The sequence below is a fragment of the Tyto alba genome, unplaced genomic scaffold, assembly GCF_018691265.1.
Source record: "Tyto alba isolate M040663 unplaced genomic scaffold, T.alba_DEE_v4.0 Super-Scaffold_20000042, whole genome shotgun sequence".
Classification (NCBI taxonomy): Eukaryota; Metazoa; Chordata; class Aves; order Strigiformes; family Tytonidae; genus Tyto; species Tyto alba.
Window position 1 is genome coordinate 13163864 of NW_024881293.1, and position 22780 is coordinate 13186643.

The 22780-nt window shown below is 47.2% G+C and overlaps 2 protein-coding genes across 4 annotated transcripts; one reads left to right on the plus strand and one right to left on the minus strand.

Annotated features, from left to right (window-relative positions):
- Window positions 1-968: 968 nt before the first annotated feature.
- UBXN6 (UBX domain protein 6) lies at window positions 969-6131 on the plus strand. Its single transcript, XM_042794558.1, has 11 exons — window positions 969-1147; window positions 1459-1613; window positions 1929-1990; window positions 2144-2275; window positions 2834-2931; window positions 3309-3384; window positions 3471-3555; window positions 3818-4037; window positions 4142-4272; window positions 4916-5061; window positions 5539-6131. Exons 1-11 carry the CDS (start codon window positions 1065-1067, stop codon window positions 5659-5661), a joined length of 1311 nt encoding a protein of 436 aa, XP_042650492.1. The 5' UTR covers window positions 969-1064; the 3' UTR covers window positions 5662-6131.
- A 292-nt stretch (window positions 6132-6423) lies between these two features.
- CHAF1A (chromatin assembly factor 1 subunit A) lies at window positions 6424-22654 on the minus strand. Of its 3 annotated transcripts, none has more exons than XM_042794557.1 (15): window positions 22502-22654; window positions 21694-21744; window positions 20644-21467; window positions 17957-18013; window positions 15634-15875; window positions 14967-15027; window positions 14389-14457; window positions 13741-13964; window positions 13054-13222; window positions 12771-12851; window positions 12598-12687; window positions 12112-12373; window positions 11013-11500; window positions 8657-8750; window positions 6424-7163 (listed from the first exon to the last, which is right to left on the minus strand). In XM_042794557.1, the coding sequence occupies exons 2-15, from the start codon at window positions 21740-21742 to the stop codon at window positions 7066-7068; spliced, it is 2808 nt and encodes a 935-aa protein (XP_042650491.1). In that variant the 5' UTR covers window positions 21743-21744; window positions 22502-22654; the 3' UTR covers window positions 6424-7065. The 3 variants fall into 3 exon arrangements, with proteins under 3 accessions (XP_042650491.1, XP_042650490.1, XP_032849837.2); XM_042794556.1 differs by lacking the exon at window positions 22502-22654 and adding an exon at window positions 22171-22335; XM_032993946.2 differs by lacking the exon at window positions 22502-22654 and having other exon boundaries at window positions 21694-21747.
- Between the last annotated feature and the right edge of the window lie 126 nt (window positions 22655-22780).

Sequence of the window (22780 nt, forward strand, 5' to 3'; positions counted from 1 at the left end):
GTTTCTCCACGAGGTTGTGGAAACGCGAACGTTTGTCTGTCCGCACCTGGGTCCGATTTGGTGGCAGCCAGAACTCCCAGTGCCCGGCCAGAGCCAGGCGGCTACAAACCACAAAGCCACGCTCAGGGGGAAAAATTATTTACAGGGTGATTGTGGCCCCCCGGGGGAGGTGAGTGGGGGGAAAAACTCGATGATGTTAAAGGGATTTTCTGATCTGAATGATTCTATGAAGCGTGGGCAGAGTCCGGTGTGCCGGCTGGTGATGCAGAGGAGGGTCTGGCCTTCGTTCGTGCGGTTCTGGCTCTCGGCGTCCAGGTGTTGGTCCCTGCGGTGATGCCGGGCTGGCGGCCATCGGTGCCGGGGTGCTGATCCCACCGCCGCTGCGGACACCCCGGCTCCGTTCAGGATGGGGGTCCGTGTTCATCCCGAAAGCGGGGAGGAAGCTGCCTCTTCTTCGGTCGTACCTGGTCCATGTCTCCACGAGGAGGAGGATGGGGGGTTGGACCGTGGAAATAACCCCCGCGAAAGCACCTGACTTGCAGGGGTGTGTGTTTGCTCCTGAGGTTTGAGCCCCTCAGAGGGGGGATCTCAAATCTGCTTTGCATGATGGCGGGAAGTGAGGGCCCTGCTGGTTCCGGGGGGGCTGGCGGGTGAAGGGGGGGGACCTGGCTGTGGGCTCAGAGAACAGAAAAATCTCGTATTTTGGGGGTTCCTTCAGGTTGCACCTTGGAGACAGGTGAGGTTTTCTCCGGCGCTGCAGAGGGCCCAGTTCAGGCTGGGGCTGATGGTTCTCCTCGGGAGGGCTGTGGGTACAGGTCTAGGGGAGCGTGGGGTCCGTGGGTGCCGGCCTGGGGGGGGTTGTGCTGCTCCACAACCCCTCCCCTCCCTCCTCCCCCCCCCCCAATTTCTCAGCCCTGGAGGACCGCCGAGGTCATAGAGCGGCGGGAGCCTAGAGCGGCGCGAGGGCCAGGGTGACGGACACGCCCCTTCCGGTGGCAGGGACGCGGGCGGGGCGGAAGCGCGGAGCTGCCGGTGCCGGTATCGGTGCTGGTGCCGCCGCCGCCATGCGCAAGTTCTTCCAGGAGATCAAAGCCGACCTGAAGTTCAAGAGCGCAGGGCCCGGACAGAAGCTCTCGGAGCCGTCCCGGTACGGGGTTGTGGGGATCTCCGGTAACGGCGGCCCGGCGCCGCGGGATGGGGGATCCACGGGCCCCGGTGCAACCCGGTACCGGGGGGGGGGGGCTGCCTGGGGACACCAGGCTGGGCCCGAGCCGCCCATCCCGCCAGGAGCCGACACTCACCGGGAAAACGACACTGCCGCCCCGGGAGCGGCCGGTTCCCTGGCTCCGTCACCGGGGCCGGTCGCTGCCGTTCCACGTCGGTGGCCACGGCCGGGCCGCTGCAGGTCACGCAGCCCACCTCCCCCCGCCCTGAGCTCTGCTGCTCCGTCCTGCCCAGGGTCCCCAAGGAGAAACCGAAAACCGAAGCGGCGCAGAAGCCTCGTCAGGGCCCCACGGACGAAGCGCAGATGGCGGCGGCCGCGGCGCTGGCCCGGCTGGAGCTGAAGCCCAAGGCCAAGGCGCTTTCCTCCCAGGACGCCATCAAGAACCAGGGTAGGAGCTCGCTGCAGGACGTGGAGCTGGCTGGGACGGTTGTGGCTCCAAGCCCAGCCCGAGGGAGGGAGATCCCAGGCAGGCAAGCGCTTGGGTGCAGCTCTTGGGGATGTTTTGGGGCGCAGCTGGCGTCCGCAGATGCTTGGGCGGCACAGAAACAGCAGGCACACACTCACCCGTGGGCTCTCAGGTTGGGGACAGAGCACCTGGGCAGGTGTTTGCTCCCCCAGGGTGCTGCCGCGCGGTCCAAAGCTCTGTGAAACCTGCTGGCCCTCTGCCCCAGCTGCCGCTGTAACCTGGGTTTGTCTCTCCTAGTGAGAAAAGAGCTGATGGCTGAGGCAGCTGCAAGTGAGAAAGGTCTCTCTGCGGAGGAAGAGGTACGAGAGAGGCTGCTGGGCCCTGATCAGCACCCTGCTGTGCTGCTGTCCCTGTCCCGGGGAGATGCACCAGGGTATTCAGAAACAAACAAACAAAAAAAGCCCCAAAACCTTCCTGCGTTCAGTTTGGGGCCTGATTTTTCTCTCCTTTAGGACTTCGCCTCCCCAGACAAGGAAGGGGCAGCTGCCCCCTCTGTGTCAGGGGTCTATTTCATTTGCCCGTTGACTGGTGCCGTTGTAAGGAAAGACAAGAAGGAAAAGCACCTCAGAGAAGCCATCCAGGCGGTGAGTGCCCCGGCTGCACGGCTTCTCTTCCTCCTGTTTTCACTCATTTTGTGGCATGGGTCCCCTTGAGCAGCAACTTCTCCCTGTAAAAATCTCCACTGTTTCCCAAAGGGTAACTCTGTTCTGCTGTAGCCGTACCAATGTCTGTCCGAGCACCCTCCCTTCAGCTGGCTGGAAACGCTGGGACTGGAAACTCTGGCCCTGTACTGGTTTTGGCTGGAACAGAGTTAATTTTCTTCATAGCAGCTCAGATGGTGCTGCATTTTGGATTTGTGATGAAAAGTGTTGAATACACACTGGAAACAGCTAAACTGGGAAGTAGTGAATAAATCCCTTTGCTTTGCTTGCATGCACAGCTTTTGCTTTACCTATTAAGCCCAACCCAAGGGGATTTTTTTTTCCCCACTATGACCCTTCCAATTCTCTCCCCCATCCCACTGCGGGGGGGAACAAACACAGTGCTAAGTGGCTGGTCGGGGTTAAACCCCAACAGCCCCACACCTCCCTCTGTGCAGAGTAGCGTCAGCTCCCCCTGACCAGCTTCTCCTTTTCCCCCAGTATTTCTCCGTAGACCCAGTGGCTGCCTCGATCATGGAGATTCACACCTTCAATAAGGACCGGGAGAAAGTACGAGCGGGCGTGGAGACCATGGCCAAGTAAGTGGGCTGGGGGTAGCAGGACTGGGCACGCCGGTAGCTTGTGCCTTCACTTCAAGGCCAACAGGCAGATGTGCTCCAGGCAAAGTCTGAAGAAAGACCAAAGCTGAACACGTGAACTGTCTTAAGTGTTAGTTGAAATAAGGTCAGCATCTCAGAGATGGTTTAAGAGTTAAGTCACTAATCCAAGAAGTTTGGGAGCTGCTGGGAGATCTGTCTAGCATAGACATAAAACACTGATGTATTTTACTTTCCTCAGTTTTTCAGTGCTTTTATCTGAGAAATACTGTGAGGTGTCTCAGTCTCTTCTTACACCTTGGGGTAGCATGTCCTGACGTGCCTAATTTGATCCATGCAGTGCATTCCTCTTTCTGCAGATACTTGGATAATATCTATCTCCATCCAGAGGAGGAGAAGTACCGGAAAATCAAACTGCAGAACAGAGTGTTTCAGGTGAGATGAAGACTCCTGCAGGTGCTCTGCCTGGGAGAGTCCTTGCCTGGAACAGACTACGTCTAAATTCTTTCCTTTTCTTCCAGGAAAGGATAAGCTGCCTGGAAGGGATACACAGATTTTTCCAGGCTATCGGGTTTGAGACAAAAATACTGCCTGTTCCAGGACAAGGCAAGAAATCTAAGTGTATTAAACTGAAGTCAGGAGGTTGAGTGGTGGTGGGACATGCCAGGGGAGGCTAGTGAGGCAGCTTGGTTTGCCAAGAGCTCCCCAGGCTCTGACAAAGGCTGTTGCTCCAAGGCTGTACCACAAACAGCTGCTCACCCTGCAGTTTTCCTGTTAAGATGTTACATTTTCTGGAGATCCTTGCCCTTATTTCGTACATTACTCATGTAAAGAACAAGAGATTCAAATCCTGTCCTTTTGATTGTAGAGACCACAGAGGAGTACTATGTACTGAAGGAAGAAATGCTGACCAAGTTGGAAGACCTCAAGGACTACAAAGAACAGCTTTTAAACTCCGAGCCCATGAGAGCCCAGCTGGATCGCCAGCTCTGTCTGTTTAAACCATCCCCCGAAGCTGCCCGCTTTGAGCTGCCAAATGACTTTTACAACCTCACTGTAGAAGAGATCAAACGAGAGCAACGGCTCCGGTGAGTGGGCTTAGGAGGAGGGCCCTGACTGCCCCGGGGGCACACGATGCCAGCTAGGAGTCTTGGACCTCTCCTTCATGCTAAAAATGACTTTCTTTCTAAAGGACAGAAGCGGTGGAGAAAGCTTCGATGCTGAGGACAAGAGCCATGCGAGAGAAAGAAGAACAAAGGGAAATGCGGAAGTACAACTACACCCTGCTGCGAGTCCGGTTTCCCGACGGATATATACTCCAAGGTAGAAGACTTTTGCCTTTTCTTTGTGTGCCCCCAAAAGCTTCTGAGAACGCTTCTAGCGCAAGAGCTTGAATAAGAAGCAGGCTTGAGGTGTGCTGAACCCAGCTGGTAGAATAAAGCAACAAAAAACAGAGCGGGGTGATGTTTCTGTAAGAACTCTTCCCATCTCGGAGGCTTCCACCTGCCTCGTCTGCACAGGGTTGGGACTGTAAGCCAGGGTTGAGTGGAGAGGGAAGAATCTCAAGGCGCTGTTAATTAAAGTGTGCTCTTCCCAGGCTACTGCGAGCAAGCTGGACTCATTAGATCAGTTTGTTATAGTAACCAGCATGAGGTTGCCTGTGTGGTGTCAGGCTATACAACAGTATAAATCCTCTTCAAATTTTGTAGTAGAACTCTAGAAATCATTTCAGGCTTTCCCAACTCTTTGTTACAGGCTGGCAGGGGCTTGCAACAATTGTAGTAATACTTTTTTCTTCGGGGATTCTGCTTTTATACTTCTCGGTTGAATCAGGCTGTTTCTGTGTCACTGAAGTAGTTCATAAAGTTAGCATCAGTACATGAACTCCACGAAACCTACCACAAAAGATTAGATTTGGTAAATGCCAGACTCTCTTTCAATATCTCACCTTGTTTTCTCATGGCAGGGACTTTTTATGCACGAGAATCAGTATCCGTGCTCTACAACTTTGTGAGAGAAGCACTCCGAGATGACTGGCTGCCCTTTGAGCTGTTGGGACCTGGAGGTCTCAAACTGACTGATGAGAACTTGGCCTTCAATGAATGTGGGCTGGTGAGTGAAAAAGATAGCTGATACCTTCCGCAGGGGTCTTCAGGCTGTCAGAGTCATCTGCTGCTCCTAACTTAGAGAAGTTGGTGTTTTCTGCTCTCAGTGCTGTGAGTTGTGCTCTGGCTCCTTTTTAAGCTTAAAGTAGTAGCTGCTTGAAAGCTCAAGGCTAGCTAGGAGATCTGTCTGGAACAAACTACGAGGACCTACTTCCTTTAGCAAATGCAAGAGCTGCTGACAACTACTGCAGCCAGCACAGGCTTAGCATCCACGCTGGGAAAAGAGGGAAGGCAGCAACTGAGGCAAGCGCAGCTCTAGCACAAGGCTTCCAAGAGAAAACCCAAAGCAGTGTCCCCTAGGGAGCTTCTTGCAGAAATCCACACTTGTCCTTTTTAGTTGAAGTTCTTCCAGGTCTGTGAACGTACACAGCATGTTAGGAGGTCAAAGTATAACATGGCTATAACTTTGCCTTTTCTGCTCCAGGTGCCCTCAGCCCTCCTGACTCTTGCCTGGGATGCAGAAGTCATGGCAGACATTCAGGTGTCAGGAGAGCCAGCAAGCCCTCTGAAACCAGAACTTCTCTCAAGAGTCCAGACACTGTCATGAAATAAAGGGGAGTGGATTCAGTGCTGGTGGTTTTAGACTGTTCCCTCATTTCCCCATACAGACTGTTGGAGCTTCCAGTTACGTGACCTCAGAAATGACTTTGTTTTAGCTCTACAGCGTGGAAGGCTAGATTCTGCCATGTCAAACCAACCCTGCAGTCACCTCCACCATTCCAGTAGCCACACACTAAGACAGTCCTGCCCAGTGAGACACTTACAGGACTGCTCTGAAGGGCTTTAAAAACCAAGTTCTAGAAGTGACTGCTCGAGGTATTTCCAAGACTATGATGAAGCCTTTGAAGGAGGGATGAGGTGCTGGTACTAGGCTGGATTATCAATCAACTGAGCCTGGATATCAGGCTGGGCTTAAAACTCAGCTTTTCCTTTTGCTTCTGTGTGCACTGTAACTCCTATTGGAGAGAATATATTTAGATAAAATTATGCTTAGTCTGATTAAATGGAATATTTAAAGACTTAGTTCTGTTCAGTATTATTTGAATTGCATTGCCTTTAGGGGTTTGAAATGCCGACGAGCTCCAGTCAGTGCTGGGGCTGGCACTGGTGTTACTGGTGCAGCTGTGGCATAACCCACCTTTTCACTTCAGGGCACCCACAGACAGACCAGGAGACTGACAACAGGCAACAGCTATTTACACTGCCCACTGATGAGAGATTAAGCTTCAAACTACAGCAAGTAGTTTAGGAAACTAATCCATCAACTCACAAGCCATAAAAGCCCCAGAAAGTTTGCTACATACACAAGTTTGATGCTAGTTCAGTCCTTTATACTTCAGCCTTAAACGTTTTTTCTGTGGGGTAGAGACCAGCTTTTTCTGTATACAGCTTCTAGTGCAACACTGTGTACAGAAGACTGATGATTACCCTGATACATAATTAATACTGCCCTATCCCAAAACAGGTGAAACACGGTGCATTTTCCTTTTTCTTTTCCAAAAGTAAAGCCCTGCTGCTGTTATCTGTAGCAAGTAAGACCACAAACAGGATGGTATAGGTAGCATAAATTCAAATATAATTGTACAACTTTTATGCCCAAGGCCATGCTATACAACATTATGAACAGAGTAATTCCCCCAGTGGCATCACAATAAGATTATTTCAAAATTCATCTACTAGTTTTAGAGATAATTTAGATACCTTCCATTACAAAGAAGTATCAAAATTTCAATAATGCTTTATTAAGGACAGATTAATATGCAGTATTTTTTAAGCTAAAATCTAGAACTAAAAATTTAAGCTTCCATCTGGTCTGAAGCAGAACAAAGTGCTGTCTTCTCTTTACAAGAAATATGGAATACTTTCAAGTATCTTGTTCAAAGATACACAATGCTTAAAATTTTCTAACTCATTCTACATACATACAGAGAAGTTAGTAGGCATTTAAGTCTCAAACTGTATTAGATGGGCTGACCATGCTGGTGCCCTGGTGAGTGGCTCTTGTGCCACTGGATTCTGAAGTTGTTTCAGTAACTGCTGATGTAGAATCTGCAAAAAAGAAAATGTGTTGGGTTTCGTTTGTTGTTTTTGGTTTTGGGTTTTTTTTTTAAATATCCTCACTAATGTAGTAGAATTTGACTACTATATGCTGCATCTGTCTTAGTTTGTCTGCCCCCATCTGTTGCAAGTCTCCTTTTCTATACTATTTAAAAACTGGTTTTAATATTGAGTTAGCATCAATCCAGAATAAAAATAATTTCAACCATAAAAAAGGATCTTCATAATCTTTTCAGTGCGTTAGACTCAGGCAGAGTTAAACAAACAGCTGCATGCATGTCAACAAAGCCTGAGGAAGGCAAGCTCCTGAATAGCATCCCTGTTCTCAGAACAAGAGGTTACCAACCTGAAGCAAGGCTTTCATCTCACTCCAGTCTTGTAATAAGCAAAAGCAGCTTAAGATTAAATGCAAAGCTTCTTGTCAAACAGCTATATTGTCTGTTATGGAACGCGAGAGGAGGAATGTAGCACCAGCTGAGATAGAAAGGAGAACACAGATATGTCTAGAACAGGTCAACTACTCTATAGAATTTAAGGCTTTGGGAATATGCACAAGCCCTTATCTATCAGAGGAGCTGCCAAACACAAAAAACCCACTTTCCTTAATTCAGGTTGTGCCAGTAGCATTGTGAAAGAGCTCTATTGTGAGAGTGGTAAGAAAGGGCTCGGAGGTTTTGAAAGCGGTTTAGAGGAGCTGAATGCACATCATGTGGTTGGTGTTAAGTCATTGATCTGTATGATCAAGTATGTATAGTTAAAACCTCACTGAGATGAAAGGGGTCGCTCCACATCCTCATCCACTGTTTCTGAATCCACAGCCTGAAAGGATACACTATGGTGGTGGAGCTTTGAAAGCCATTTTCCAAGGGATAACTGGGACACAAATATAAGCAACTGCTTAGATTCTAGAGCAAAGCGTTGACCAGAGCCCTCGCCTGTCAGACATGAGAGCTTGGTTGTTATCTGATGTTACGTCCTTCAGACAATTCAGTGTGCACTTAAGACTTCAAAAAGTCCGCAGAGGGGAAGCTATGCTCCAGACCTCGTCAGTCCTGGAAGGGCTCTGAACATAAGCACGCACACCCCAGAGACAGCCCTGCTCAGCAACATTTACCAAGTTAGTGGATCTGCTGATACTGACCCCAGTGTTCACCTTTCTTACTAGAAAAAAATAGAAAAGGTAAAACTGGCAGCCACGTGCTAGTCAAAAGCACTTTGTGCTATTTAGTCAGCTGAAGGAAGGAGGGAAGAAAGGGCAAGAGCAGGTTAGATAAGACTTCAAATAGCAAAGAAACGTCTAGAATAAAACGTAAAAAGCAGAGAAGTACTTAGAATAAAACACCTACAGGGAAGAGCACAAGGCTTGGTGAAAAAGCGGCAGAAAAACCGCAGCAGGTTTGGCCACACACCGTTCCTGCTCTGTCGTACCCTCCCCTGTGGGAGCGAGTGTCTGCCAAGAGACTGCTATCGGCTTACTTTCCCACCTTTGCATGGCTGTACATTCACAATCATGCAGTCATCATCTTCCTCATCTTCCTCGGTGTCTGCCTGAAATCCATCCATCTCCGCAGCTTCAGCCTTAAGGAAAAAAAGGTTCCAGCTGCCTATCAGCAAGCTGATGGTGCTAATGTGCGAGATGAGGCACAGCCAGTGCTGTGAAGGACTACACTGAGCACTCCTCACAATTAGCACTTGCAGCACAGTCTGATCAGTTGGGCATATTTGTAGGGAAGAAAAATAAGCAACCCCTGGCTTCAGACACTGATTTTTGATAAAAGGCCTCGTCTGCAATGGCACATACAGCAGGAAGCACGCCAAGCTCCTGCTCCAAGATGTTTCACTATTACACAATGCAATGAACAGCCTACACATCAAAAAGTCAGTTCAAACCTTAATTGAAATCTGACTCAGTTTTGTTGTTTTTTTGGAAGGGAAACCTCTCCCCCCTCTCTTGATTATTTTGGATGTTTTCTTCCTTCTGAACATGGAAAATTACTTTTGCTTGTCAAGTTTGAAGCATGTTTTCCCCTCCCCCGACTCCTCCTCCTCTTTGCCAATTAGCTTTTATTCAGGGAGGGGTGACAGTTCTTCCCTTGGTGACCCCATTTTCTGCCATGCAAGCAGCACAAACAACTCATTTTGAATTGAGAAAATGAATATAAGAAGTGACGCAAACTGAAGTTGGCCAGCACTGGACAGCTGCGAGTGTTTTTTGGGTCTTTTTCCCCCTCAACTGAAACTGCGGAAAGAAAAATCGCAGACCTGGAACCTGGTACCTACCTCTCGAAACAGCGTGTAGGTGAAGAAATTTTCAACTTGCATCTTTCATTAAAGTCACAGTTCTCAGATTAAGTATTCCCCTCCTACACGTGTGCTGGTACTGCCCACTTCAATACCGAGTTTTTCCTCTCTCTGCAGCTTAGGTAAGAGCACCTTTACTTACACGAGTCCTGGCACGAGCTGCGTGGCAGAGTAACACGTGCCAGGGGTAGAGAACCTGGCAGCCTCGACCTGCCAATCCTTCCCAGGCTCTCCCCAAGCTCCAGCCTTGCTCAACAGGAAGGAGGGGATCTCAATACCTGAGCAGCGCTGACTTAGACATCAGGCACGAGAGGCTTTTGGGACACCTTTGCTCCGTGCTGCATGGCACAGCACCTCACAAGGTCAGCTTTAAGATGCTTTCGAGAGCTTTGAAGAATTCAGGCTGGTGATGTAATTCTACTAAAAGCCTTTGTTTTGCTATTTCTGCTCAAGTAGTCAGTTACAAGCAGAATTTCCAGTGGGTGCCAAGCAGAGATATTTTATCTCTGCCTTTATTTAGTGTATAAGAAAAAACCCAAGCAGATGGAGTTTGGGGGCTGAACAGCTTCTCACAAGTCTTTGATACCTATCAGTACTTGAATGCAGAGCTTTCTCAGTAGAAAAGCCAAAGAAGCCAAGAATAACGTGGGAAGGAAAAGCACAAAAAGTCTTTTCTGTGGCTTCTTTCCTCGTCCACGGTGGATGAGGAATAAATCCAGTCAGCGCAAACCCTGTCCTACCTGTAGGTTTGTAAGCAAACAGTTGCTAACACCAAGCTTCAGGACCTAAAGCCTTACTGTCTTAAATGTACAACAGAGCGTCACATGGCTGAAGTACTGATCACATACTTTTTAGTCATCCTTTTGCATGACTAAGCCCTTAGTACTACCTGTGGTTACCCTGAAAAGCAGAAGCAAACAATGGGAAGACCACAACAAAGCTCTGAGCTGGAGTAGCAACTACTCCAAATCCATCTCATTTTGTTCCTATGAATTATTGTATTTTTTAAACCAGCTCTTGAAAATCAGCTTTACGTATGACAGTATAAGCTGGAGACTTTACAGACTACTACGGGTTGAGTTGCAGCACTTAGGATCCACAGTACACATGCTACTGCTGTAAGCCACCAGCTCGGGCTATACATCTTGCAGCCATACACACACATAAAAACCTGCATACAAATTATATACAGCTGTAAAACCAAGGCCAAGCAGACACTCGGAAACTATTCACAGCTTGGATGCAATCACTGCCAAATAGCAGAAAATGGAAGAACAGCAGGAAAGCAACATTTCAAATGGAACAGACAGTCCAAGCTGGAGAGACACAAAAGAAACTCATCTCTTTAGATTCACGTAATTTCATTCCTTTCCCCACAAAAAGGGTCTTTCTGTCTGAAGAACAGTGTCTGTAGCTTAGTACTTTGACTCTGCTCATCTAGGCCAATCTGGGAGGCATGCCAGGACGCTCGCCCACTGACGACGCAGGGCTACATTCCCATCATTCTTTACTGGGGAAGAGGACTGCGACAGAACTCACCTGTTCAGCATCCCGAGGCCTTTTCATGAATTTAGTGATGGACATGCTTCCAGCAGACTTCCTCTTTACCGACACGGAGGTGGTCTGCAGGGCCGCCACACCAGGCATGCTGCCACCCTCCTCCTTCCCTGAAGATGGGACTTGGGTGACGTAGTTCCATTGACAAGGGACAGGGAGATGCTCTTGATCAAAACTCTTCAGCACCTCCGAGTGGACGTACCAGCACATCCTATATTCAGGTCTTTTCTCGTACACAGAGTTCTCAGAAATTATTCGCTTTAGCCTGGCTTTGGAAGGGACACCGCTGTCCTCGCCAACAGGCATCTGGGGCCAGGAGGTGTGGGGACTCGCAGGGCTTGTGTCGCTGCAGTCGGCGGCTGCAGTCACATCACTGAACAGTCCTTGCCGGCAACACTCCTGGAATTCCTGGATGATCACTTTGCTCCCGTTCACGTTGCCATGCAGCAGGGGCAGAAGCTGGCCAAGGACTGCAGAGAAGAAAGGATGCACAGAGGTTGTGGGGAAGAACTGTTGAAAGGTCAAGAAAAGCCAGGCTGACGTAACCTAACAGTACGCGGGCTCCAGAAGGACGACAAATAGGCTGAGGTTAATTTTAGATATGGGATTGTGACAGGAGCTAAATTTGATGTAGAAAAGTCACCCTCAATTATAACAACCCTGGAAGTGAAAGCTTCAACCCCTGTTCTAGCTTTTACGTGCATTCACATCCTGCTGATCGTGCACACGAGATACCCAGTACTGAAACCTGGCACACAAACTAAATCCTCTCCCCCTGAACAATAAACGGGTCAATGGGCTCGAGCACTTCCAGTAAGCAGTTCTAAATCTGAGTCTACTGAAGCCTTGTTGGCTTAATTCCCTAGATTATCTAGACCAAGAGTTTTTAGAGAGCGCAACTAAGGCCATACTGGACACAATGCTGGAAAACTCATTTCCAAGAAGCCTCACAGATTCCTTGGATTTCAGACTTGTCAAAACCAGATCATTCTGAATTTGACACTCAACACAAAAATCTATTCTCTCCAAAGCAGAGTACAATAGCGCAACAAGTACAACTGTTTAGCCCTCCAGGTCTTACTTTGCTGATCTTTTGCTCTTTTTTTGCTGCATTTCAGTATCTGCTGTTCTTCCTCAGCAACAGACGAATCCAAGATACATGCTGCAAACTGCTGAAGAATCTTTAGGTCTGCATTTGTGCCGCTGTCATTTTCTGCACTTGCCCAGATGCAGCCAATTTTCACGGGCTGTAGAACACGGAACCTCTTCCCCTTGGCCATCAGTTCATCCCACTCCTTCGCTTTCAGTTTCTGACGAACCTTCTGATTCTCTGGATCGCACTCCTAAAGCCACAGGAGAGAAAGAACTTGATACATCCATTCAAGGAAAACCAAAAGCTTTTTAAACCCAGCTTTTTTCCATGTTCCCTGAGCTACAGAAGCCTGCTCTTGAACCACACAGATCTGAGTTACATCACTGCCAAGACTACACACTTTCTTCTGCCAATATTTATTACACGATTCATTGAAGACAGAGATGGAATTCCAGTGACACCCAGTTCACTTACTTCTGTCACTCCTTCATCTTCAGATAGGTACCCATGGGGTACAAAAAACCCATCATCATCATCTTCATCCTCTCCCTCCTCTTCGTCATCCTAAAAATAAACTCTGCTTATTAGAAATTACAGATAAGTGCAATTGGTTCAGAAAGCTCTTTTTCAGCATGCAGAATCCTTACCCCTTCACTATGGGAGAGACTTTCTCCAGGTTCCTCCTCCTCCCATTCTTCATCACTATCTACTTCATAGTCCAGGAGTTTCTAGAAGAAATGCCAACATATCTTTTCTGTAATTTGAAAGCACGACACCAGACCCCATTCAGAGTTTCAAAACTCATTAGCACAAGGGAACACGCAGTGGATCATATATCCCAGAAAACAAGTGAACTTGGCCAACCACATATTCACTTCAAGAGCATAGAGAAAGTAAAGGATCCAACTACGCCGCCTGTGAGGTGCTTACACTGTCCTTTGACCAAGGATTCCTGGGACGGATCATAGTGGTTTTCTTGTTCCACGTGCCCCAGTATGCAGGACGGTGATTCTCACAAAACTGCAGAAGCTTCATTCTGCCAAATTTCCACCTCTCAGGAAGAGCATCCGTTTTGCAGTTATCCACTACCACCACATCACTGTTAAAAGAAGAGATCATCTTCAGTACTTATAGAACACTCCCCTGCTGCTCAGAAAAACATTTTATAGAGAGCTTCAGTTCAGCCACAATACCAACCCAGAGCTTGAGTTCACTAGAACAGGCTCTCCCAATTTTCCTGCAAGAACATGAGTTCCAGACAAGCCACCTCCCTCCTTAACACCACCTCTGTTTCAGCTATCGGTACGTTTACTTCTTAAAAGTATCAAAGAGGAACACCACTAAGGGCCAGTAGCATCCAGTGCTGAAAGGCAGCTGCCTGAAGCGCAAGAGTTCCTTCAGGGAAGGATGTGAGAAGGATTTTATGGAATGAAGGACATCTACATCATAACATACTGCTCCCCGTGGAAACAATTCTCATACAAAATGAGTATTCAAAGAAAAGCTCCATCTTTCCATCATCTCCAACATTAGAAAAAAAACTACCTCAAAACCATTCTGCAGTGCCTTATATAAAAAAAAAAAAAAGTGAAGAAAACCCCCACAACACAGACTAACCTGTTTACTATGTCAGTGCTATTACTGACAAAAGTAGGTCCAGTTTTACGTGGTTTACGACACTTTAGATCCCTCAAGAAGGAAACTTCACTGTTTTGTGCAGGCAGGAGCTTATCCAGCTGTTCTAAGTAGTCTGGATCCAGGGCAATACGACAGAGGGGAGCTAAGACCATGTTCTCCTTAATTTCAAAAGGAGCAAACTTTCCACAAGAGCCAGCAAGAATCTGAAATATTAAGTGAACATCGTTAAAGTCTGAACAGCTGAGAAACTGCAGCACCAACACATTCAAATTAGACAACAAACCCCAATACCAGGTGCTGAGGTTCGAGTAAATATTTAGGTCAAGCCCTTCCTATCTGAGACTCCAATAGATCTTCTCACGAAAATTTAGGTCTTTAGAGCCAATGCAGAAGACAAAGCTGAGATTTTTTACTAAAGCAACTACAAACTTCTACTGTAGTCTCTGCTCTGGTCACAGACTTTTTTTTTTTTAAATCCTTTACACTTTTGAACTTAGGAAGTAAGAAATACTACTAATGCTTTGTCCACCTACGAAGCTCTAAGGGCCAAATCAGAAGGAAATCAGTGTCTTTGTTAGAAGACAACTAATGAAAGACCAACAAAACACAGGAATATCAATACCTCACCTTCGGGGCCTGTGGAGTCTTTGGCTTCTGGAAGAACCTTGTAATTTCTGCTTTCTGTGCATTAATACGCTGAAATCAGAATAAAAATGCAAATTATAAACACAAAGGTAGGACAAGGCCTTACAATTCAAGTTGAGCTCATGCATGACCCAACTTCAAATCCACTGAGATATAAAGCAAAGTTCAGTCATTTACCAGCTCCTGTAACTCAATAAAAAACTAATTGTCTTCTCTAACACAGCTACGCAGATTCCAATGTCATTGCTCAGACAAAGGAGAGTTCACTCATGAACATTTCAAAAACAAATGCAGAAAAGGCTTTAAGAGACAAACAAATACAAAAGTAACGGACAAGAAACCCGCACCACGTAACTGGTGGAGCAGCACCACCAGATCAGATTGGACAGGCTGCATCCCAAATGGAGGAGCTCACTCCCAGGTACTGCCTGGAAAACCACAGGAGCTGCAGCAGCCCCGTTGTGCACAGCTCAGCAGTGGTCAGCAGGGTGCCAGGGAGCCCATTAGCATCATTTCACCATAGCAAAAGAATTTAGAGAGAAGCTAGAGAAAGCATTTACCTTTTCCTCCTCTCTCAACCGTTTCTCCTCTTCTTTCTTTCTCTTCTCCTCAAGTTTTGCCCTTTAATATAAAGTTCATGTTAATTCTCATGAATCATGAAGTGTTTATTTGCACTGAGGAAGGGGTGAGAAGCCCTAAGCCTTGACTAAGACCCCACCATGCTAGGCAAGAAGATAATCCATCAATTCAGTCAAGGATCATACTTAGTTAAGCATACAGAAGACTCTCTCCATTCCTTCTAGAGCAAATATTGACCTGTTTTAGCCACAAAGTGGCTAGGCTGCTTCAAGTTTCCCTCCATATCAGGAAAGTGTATTCATGGTATTATCAAGTTACAAGCAACTTCCTCAACAGATGGGACACCAGTGCCAACAAATTGCAAAAGCACAAGCAAGACTGGTCATGAAGGGAAAACTCTGTGGAGCATGGCAGCTCTTTTCAGCCATTTCCAATCAGAAGCCCAGGTCAGCCTGCAAGCAGGAAGTACTGCTGAGACTGGGGTCTGGTGTACACAGTCATTCAAGCATTTAAAATACATCCCATGACAATAAGTCATGTGCTGTTTGACCAGCACAGCCTCTAGAAGGGACAGTTAAGGTGGGTATGGAAAGGTGTTCACATCATGACATGTTATTCCCCAGGACCTGCAGAAACCAAGCCACTTACTCTAAAGCTTCCTGCCTCTCCTTGCGTTTCTCCTCCTTCACTCTCAGCTTCTCCGCTTTTTCCTTTTCTTCTTTTTCTTTCTTTTCTCTCCTTTCTTTCTCCTTCAACTCTTTCTCCTCTTCTTTCTTCTTCTTTGCCTCCTCCTTGGCTCGCTCTTTTGCAGCTTTTGCTTCTTCTTTCAGCCTTCCCTTTTCCTCCCTTTCTGCTTGCAATTTCTGCAGCTTGTCTGCACGCTCCTGATCCTGGTTCAGAAACAAGCCATTAAGCAAGTTGTCTTTCTGTGCGCAGCAAGAGCTGCTGGCTTAAAAACTTGAGTAAAATACAGAATTAATTTCTTCAATTGAGATACTAGAGTAGATTCCTGCACCCACCTGCAGCATCATTTCTAGCTATCACGGAACACGAGGCTACTAACCACAGCTACCTGTTGCCTCAGCCAGCTGAGCTACCTTGTACCAGCTCTCTGAAGGCATTAATTGTTCTTTACTCCTAGCACCTGGAGGCATTTCTAAGTATCAAGGAAAGCTTTGTATTCTACTTGCTCTATATTTGAGTCATATTCATTACCAATGTAGCATTATTGAAAATTATATGGATTTTTTTTAACACAATTCAATAATTTTATTTATTTAATATTTCAGATTATTTCCAAAATACTTTCCTTGGAAATATGTACCTCATGAGCTAAGCTTTCATGTTTTTATATCAATGCAGGGCTACCATGGTATAAGTTTGAAAAATGAATTTGTTCCGATTTTGCATTATAGACCCATCAGAATGTCCTGATGAGGTTTTTCACTACCTCAGGCAGTAATGAGAGTCTCCAAACTTGATTGTGCAGCTCGCAAAAAAACCTGTCAGATAATCAGACAACAGCAGGCACTCTATAAACTTATTCAAGGGTCACTACAGGAACAATGTGAGGAAGATTATATAGAAAGCATTGCTGTGCACAGTATTTCATCCCAAAACAACTGAAATTCTCATGATGGGTCTACTGACAAAGAAGAATGTGAAACACTTACTAAAAAATGACAAATTAAAGAAAGATAGCTTCCCTACATTGTAGGCATTGGTGACTTCACCAGGAAATGAGGGTATGTCTGTGCTCAGACACACAAATATCCTCACTGTGTATTTTCAGTTTCATTTTATTTATTTCACATCTCTTCTTGGCAACATCAAGACTTACTGAACAGTGTCACAATGTACAAATAACTGCAGAAGGCAACCAACATACAAAATGGTGCCAGTGGTAAAAAAAACAATATTGTCAGAACTGAATCATGGCAATCAGTGAAAATCTACTGGGTGGTTTGGAAAACGGTGCAAAGTTAACAGCAAGATTGGCGGGTCTATTTAATTTTTAGTGTAATAAAGCTTCCATTCTCATCTCTCCCTCACATTACTGCTATTTTTAACATACACATAGATTGGAAGAAAACAACAGATTGGACTTCTATATAGGGCACTGTAAAAAGCAAGCATCTCAGGAGCAGACTCAGTCACATGTAGCATATATAAAACACACAACAGTCCCCTACCAACTTTATAAACTAGTTACTAAGAAACTAAGAATTCATAAGCACAGGCCTTCCCAACTGCAGTTAAAATAACACCCAGTTTTCCAGCAGGCAAAGCCCACTCATAGAGCACTGACTGTTCAAGAACCCCATGTGATCCATCAGCCTCCTTTATATTTAGCATTTTATGACTGAAAGCAGAATGGACAGCAAAATTACCGCACAGCCGTTTTGTTACGGAACAGAGTTTGCTGACTAGCTGCATTCAAGCAGAGACGGGAGCTTCAGCGTTTCCAGCGGCGACATCCAACAGTTTCTTCAGCCATAAACACAGCAGCCCATTTGCCTCACTTATTAATGAGGAACAGACCCTACGTTTTGTGGCTCCAAAGGGGGAAGGGTGAGAACGATGAAGTAGGAACTGACCCTAAATAGAAGGCTCTTGAAGATTTCACTTGTATCTGTCCACTTAGCAGGCTGCACCTACCCTCTCTCAGGAAGTGTTTGAAAAAATTCTCAAAAGCATTTTGACAAGCAGTCAGCAACATTTATAGTTTCTTAATCTCTTACCAAAGTGCACAGAAATGCAGTGCAGGCCACCCACACTTCATTACGTATGCATTAAGCAGCTTTGGAACAAGCCAAGTACTTTAACTGCATGCATTAAGATTCTTCCATATTCATCAGTGAGGAAAACCAGGATGTTCTAAGTGGACTAAGATGAAACGCAAAGGGCTCTGCGTACTATTCAATGCAAAAGCACAGCAGGTTAACTTTCTATGTCAGTGAAAATGCCTTACTCTTTGCAGTCTCAGCTTCTCCTTCTCTGCCGAACTTTTGTGGAATTTCTGAGAAACCTGGAATCACAAAATGAAAGTTTTAGAGATCCACATCATCTCTTCTCCATGAGGCACTAGAACTCTTAGTAAAAGAGCAGCAAGCTTCATCAGAATTATATTAACATTGCTCTTGCAGATTAGTATATTCAACAACTTAAGTATTCATTTAGTATAGGATATAAGAATACAGTTCAAGCATATCTAATCTCACTGATTTACATTTAAGTCTGAATACATCTAAATGCTTCAGTTTACATTAAGCGCTCGCATTACTAAGTTTTGCATAAACAAATCCCTCTAGTCTACTCAGTTCTAAAGTATCATTTGCAAGGGAATATCATGTGCAGAAAAACAAACAGAAGCTAGAGCTGCTCTGAATCACGAGAGCACAACAGAGGACATTTAATTACAGCAAAGTCACTTCCTTCGAGTTAAAGTTAGGTTTGTTTTTTTGCATCCTACCACCTACTCTTGTTATGATATTTAGATATAACTTCCCGAATACAAGGGCCATTATCCATATTTTAATGCTGTTTCTTCTTGTAATCCTAGCCCTCTTGCTCTTCCGCTAGCACCAGTGCATGAACCGTAAGTTCCCAACAGGTCACACTTCTAATTTCTCTGAAAGCTGTTATTAAAGGGGAAAAAAGGTATTTTATGTTTAAAAGCATTGTTCATCCACTGGCCAAAGGCTTTATTTGCCAATATTTCAGCATACTGTGGATTGGTTTCTTGTATCCCCCTGTTCCTTCTCCTGCCATTCGCAGTATAAGGTACCATGTTTAAACTCTCTGATTAACAGGCTAACACAGGCCAACTGCTTTATCTACTGTACTCCTAGGCATTTAAGTTTACACAGTGCAAAGCTGCATCAGGAGATTCTCTATTTATCTGACACAAAATAAGAGTTCTTTCAACTGGGAGCTTTAGTTTATCCGAGCTGTTTCCACCTGGGAAAACAAACATGCCAGGACAGATAACCATACAGGTCGAGGTGCAGACTTCCCATTTTGGCAAGCAGCATGTGTGCTATTTCAGCCTTACTTCACACTGCAGGAAACCAGTAACTTGTTCACGTATTACATCAGGAGTCAAGTACTTTTTTGTTTGTTCTGCTACACTGGAAATACTTCATGCCTGCTTGAGTTTATGTATTTATTTTAGAGATGAAAGATTGTGAGTTTTAACAGTATAAGAATTGATCATTTTTCTTGATAAGCACAGAGCAGAAGAAATGAAAGACCTGTCACACTGCAAGCCCTGGTTAACTCATCCATACCTCCTCCAGGCCAGCAAAGTTTTTGCTCACTTGTGGGACAGTTTCTCCTTAAACCCCGGGGGGGGTAGTTTGTGAAAAACTTTCTTAAAAGGCTCCGGATGGCATAAGCAGGAAGACAACCAGCTGCTTCACCCTTATTTACCTGAGCCACATACTCAATTCTCCACCTCTGGCAGCACATCAACCCAACCCTCAATATCTTCTCCATTTTCCCCTCTAATAACATAATCGAGCAAAACAAATGGTCAGGTCAGATAGCCCAGCCTAACTGTAGGGGAGGCTTAGCTACAGTATCCAGGCACATTTACCAGGACTGCTCCACTTCACAGGTTTCACCATGGGCAACTGTGTACCCCAAAGAGAAACACCCCACCCCCCACGATCTCCTCCTCCCCAGAATGGTCGAGTAGTAAACAGGCATCTGAGTCATTTGAATGTTTCAGCCACTTGGGCAGACACTAGTATCCCCAGATGCTACCCCTTCAATACAGCATGAAAAATCAGTGTTTCAGGGTCTCTTGCTGGAGGAGAGCTGCTAAACTGGAACTAAGATCACAATAAACCAGCTCATTCAAAGCTAATTTTGACATGTTCCCTCCTGTCCTCCAGCCCTCCCTGCCCAACAGCACTGTGTGTCTCCAGGAGTGCCACAGAGGCGGTGCCTTTTCCCCCAAGCAGCTCCCCATGCTCCATGGCAAGCCTGTAACGAGAAGGCTGAGAGCACAAGCTCTGTACACTCAGTTTGGAGAGACAGAAGCTCATCTGACTTGTCCTCCGTCCTCACATACAGATGTGCAGTTCCACTGATCCACTGTGCCTTCAACTCAAAGCATTTCTTGTGCCACAGCTGCAGAAATTCGGAGCTGCAAAAGTGTCTGCATTGTCTGGTACTGAGGCAACATCCTCTCACAGTAATTACAGCAGCTTCATCAGGGATAGGAGAGAGGTTGTAAAATGTCACCTAATGGACAAAACTGCTTTTGGACACTGTTCTTATCCCAGTTACCAAAATGCTAAGTCCTAGTGCACCTATTTCATAAACAGTTCATAAAAAAATATACAATGAAGCTGTAACAGAGTTTAATATTACATACCCAGGATGCAAATAAACCAGCAGCTCAAAACTAGGCAAGATTTAAATCCTTTAGCTGTAGGGTCTAAAGGAAGATGCAAAAGGGCTGCAATTCAGTTACGTTATTAATAAATCAACACCACCTTCCATACGCTTTTCATGATCTTTGTGAATAGACTGTCCATCCTCTTCACTACAAGCACAGGAAACCATACAACATACCTGCAATGCAACAGCCTTTTTTTTAAAAAAAAAACAAACAAAAAACCAAAAAAACAGCCAAGAAAAGAGACCAACCTTCCTAACAGGTGTTGAGGCAGCTAAAGGACTGGTATTTCTCTTTGTTTCCTCAGCAAGCTGTGGCTCAGGTGAGCTCACAGAGCGAGAGCTTAGTGAGGAGTTAGTAAGTCCAGAGTCTCCTTCGTGAGACAATTCCACGGTCTCATTTTCCAACACGACACTTCCATACAAAGAAGCGATGTAAGGAGATTTTGCAGTCATAATATCTTCCAGGAGCACTACAGGCATTTTCCCCTCAAAGATGACATCCTTCAGTTCACTCTGGTTTACCTTCATGTTTTCCACATTGTTACACTCTATTACCCTGGAACATGACTGGATTCCATCTGCCAAATCTTCCTCTTTATTTGCTACAGCTTCACACGGCGCATCTGTCTCCATCGAATCATCCATTTGGCTACTCTGAGTGGAATTCAGGCAACTCAACTGGTTTATCTCTTTTCCTAATGTACCATTAGTTATAGCTAGAGATGAAGATGCTTTTGAGTCAAAATTAACATGGTCTTCGTCATCACTTAGTCTATGGCTAGAGCCTTTTGTCAGGTCAATAACAATTACAGTTTCATCTGCGTTATCTTTTGTGTTTTTCTGTATAAAATGGTCTAACGGACCCTTTCTGTTAACAAGTTTTGAAGTAAAATTCACATCTGAATCCAACTGACAGTCATTCTCCACATTGTCCAGGGACACATGCGACACACCTAGGGAAGAATCCTTACTTGGACCAAAACCACTTTGTGAGCTCTTTACTTTTTTGACTTCTAAATCTGCATCGTATTTTTCCTTTGGCACAGGATTCAAGCGTTTGAAGGGCAACCGAGCTGAAAAAACAACAGTTCATTATTTTAGTCGCATCATACAAATTACTGAGGTAAAGGGGAATCAGATAGCGGGATATTTAGTTGTTCAGCACATGAATTGAAATAGGTTGGGCAGTTGAGACCGGTTTATCACTGCAAAGCCACTGTATTTCACAAAATCACATCTGACACCTTCTTAGTGTGCTGCAGCTGCACCGGGTGACAGGCACTCCCTCGGCAGTCTTACCTTGTACGAGCTTCCGCGGGGGAACAGCCACTTTGTCTTTGCACTCCATGGCTGTAAGGGAAAAAACATAATAAATAAACACCTGTGACACGTTCCCAGGGAGCTCCCGGCTTCCCCGAGGCAGCCGGCCCGCGGCAGCGCCCGACAGCTCTCCCCAGGGCGGAGCGCGGGCACGGCGAGGCGGGACAAAGGGGCCAGGCCGAGCCCCATCGGTACCCCTAGGGCTGAGGGGATCTCCACCCCCGCCGGGCACCCGGACACCGGCCCCCCGCGCTGTGGGCAGACCGAGGGCGGGGGAGGCCGGGCAGGAATTTGGCGGCAGGCTGGGCCCGGGCCTGGCTCCGTGGCGCGGCAGCGGGGGCCCGGCCTCCTTTGTTAACCCCGGGAAGGCCCCGCGCACCCCAACCGCCGTCGGAAACATACCACACCGCGTCCCGGCTCCCCCCCCCCCGCACCCCCGAGCCCAGCTCTGCTCACCCGGGGCGGCGGCCGCGGTCCCCGCCGCTCCTGCAGCGGCGGCAGCCGGCCCGGCCCGGCCCGTCGGGTCCCGCCCCGGGGGCTCCCGCTCGTATTTGGCGGGAGCCGGGGCGACCCCGCGCCTCGCCGCGCTGATAGGCGGAGCGCGCCCCACGTGACCCGCCCTTCCGCCCGTCCCGCCCGCGTCTCGCGAGGAGGGTGGGCGCCCGGCCTCGCCGCTGCCTCTCGATTGGCTCGCGCGGCGGCCGCCGCTGATTGGCGGCGGCGGCTATCAGTCTGGCGCGCCGGAGGCGTTGATTGGGTGGCTGGGTGGGGAGCGTGGGGTCCTTACGTCTGGGCTGGACGCTTGCCTGGCTGGCCGGGCGGGAGCCGGGGCAGCGGCAGTGCGGCCCCGGGGCCGGCCCCGGGGAGGCCGGGGTAGTCTTCCCCCAGCACCGGGCAGGGGGGCGAGGCCGCCCACCGAGCTACACCTCTGCGGGGCCCGAGCCAGGGCGCGAAATGGCGGCGGCGGCGGCCAATGAGCGGCCGCCGCGCGCAGGCGCGTGCCGCGGGGGATTCTGGGAGTTGTAGTTAGGGGGAGGGGCGCCGCGCTCCATGGCCGCTCTCGTCG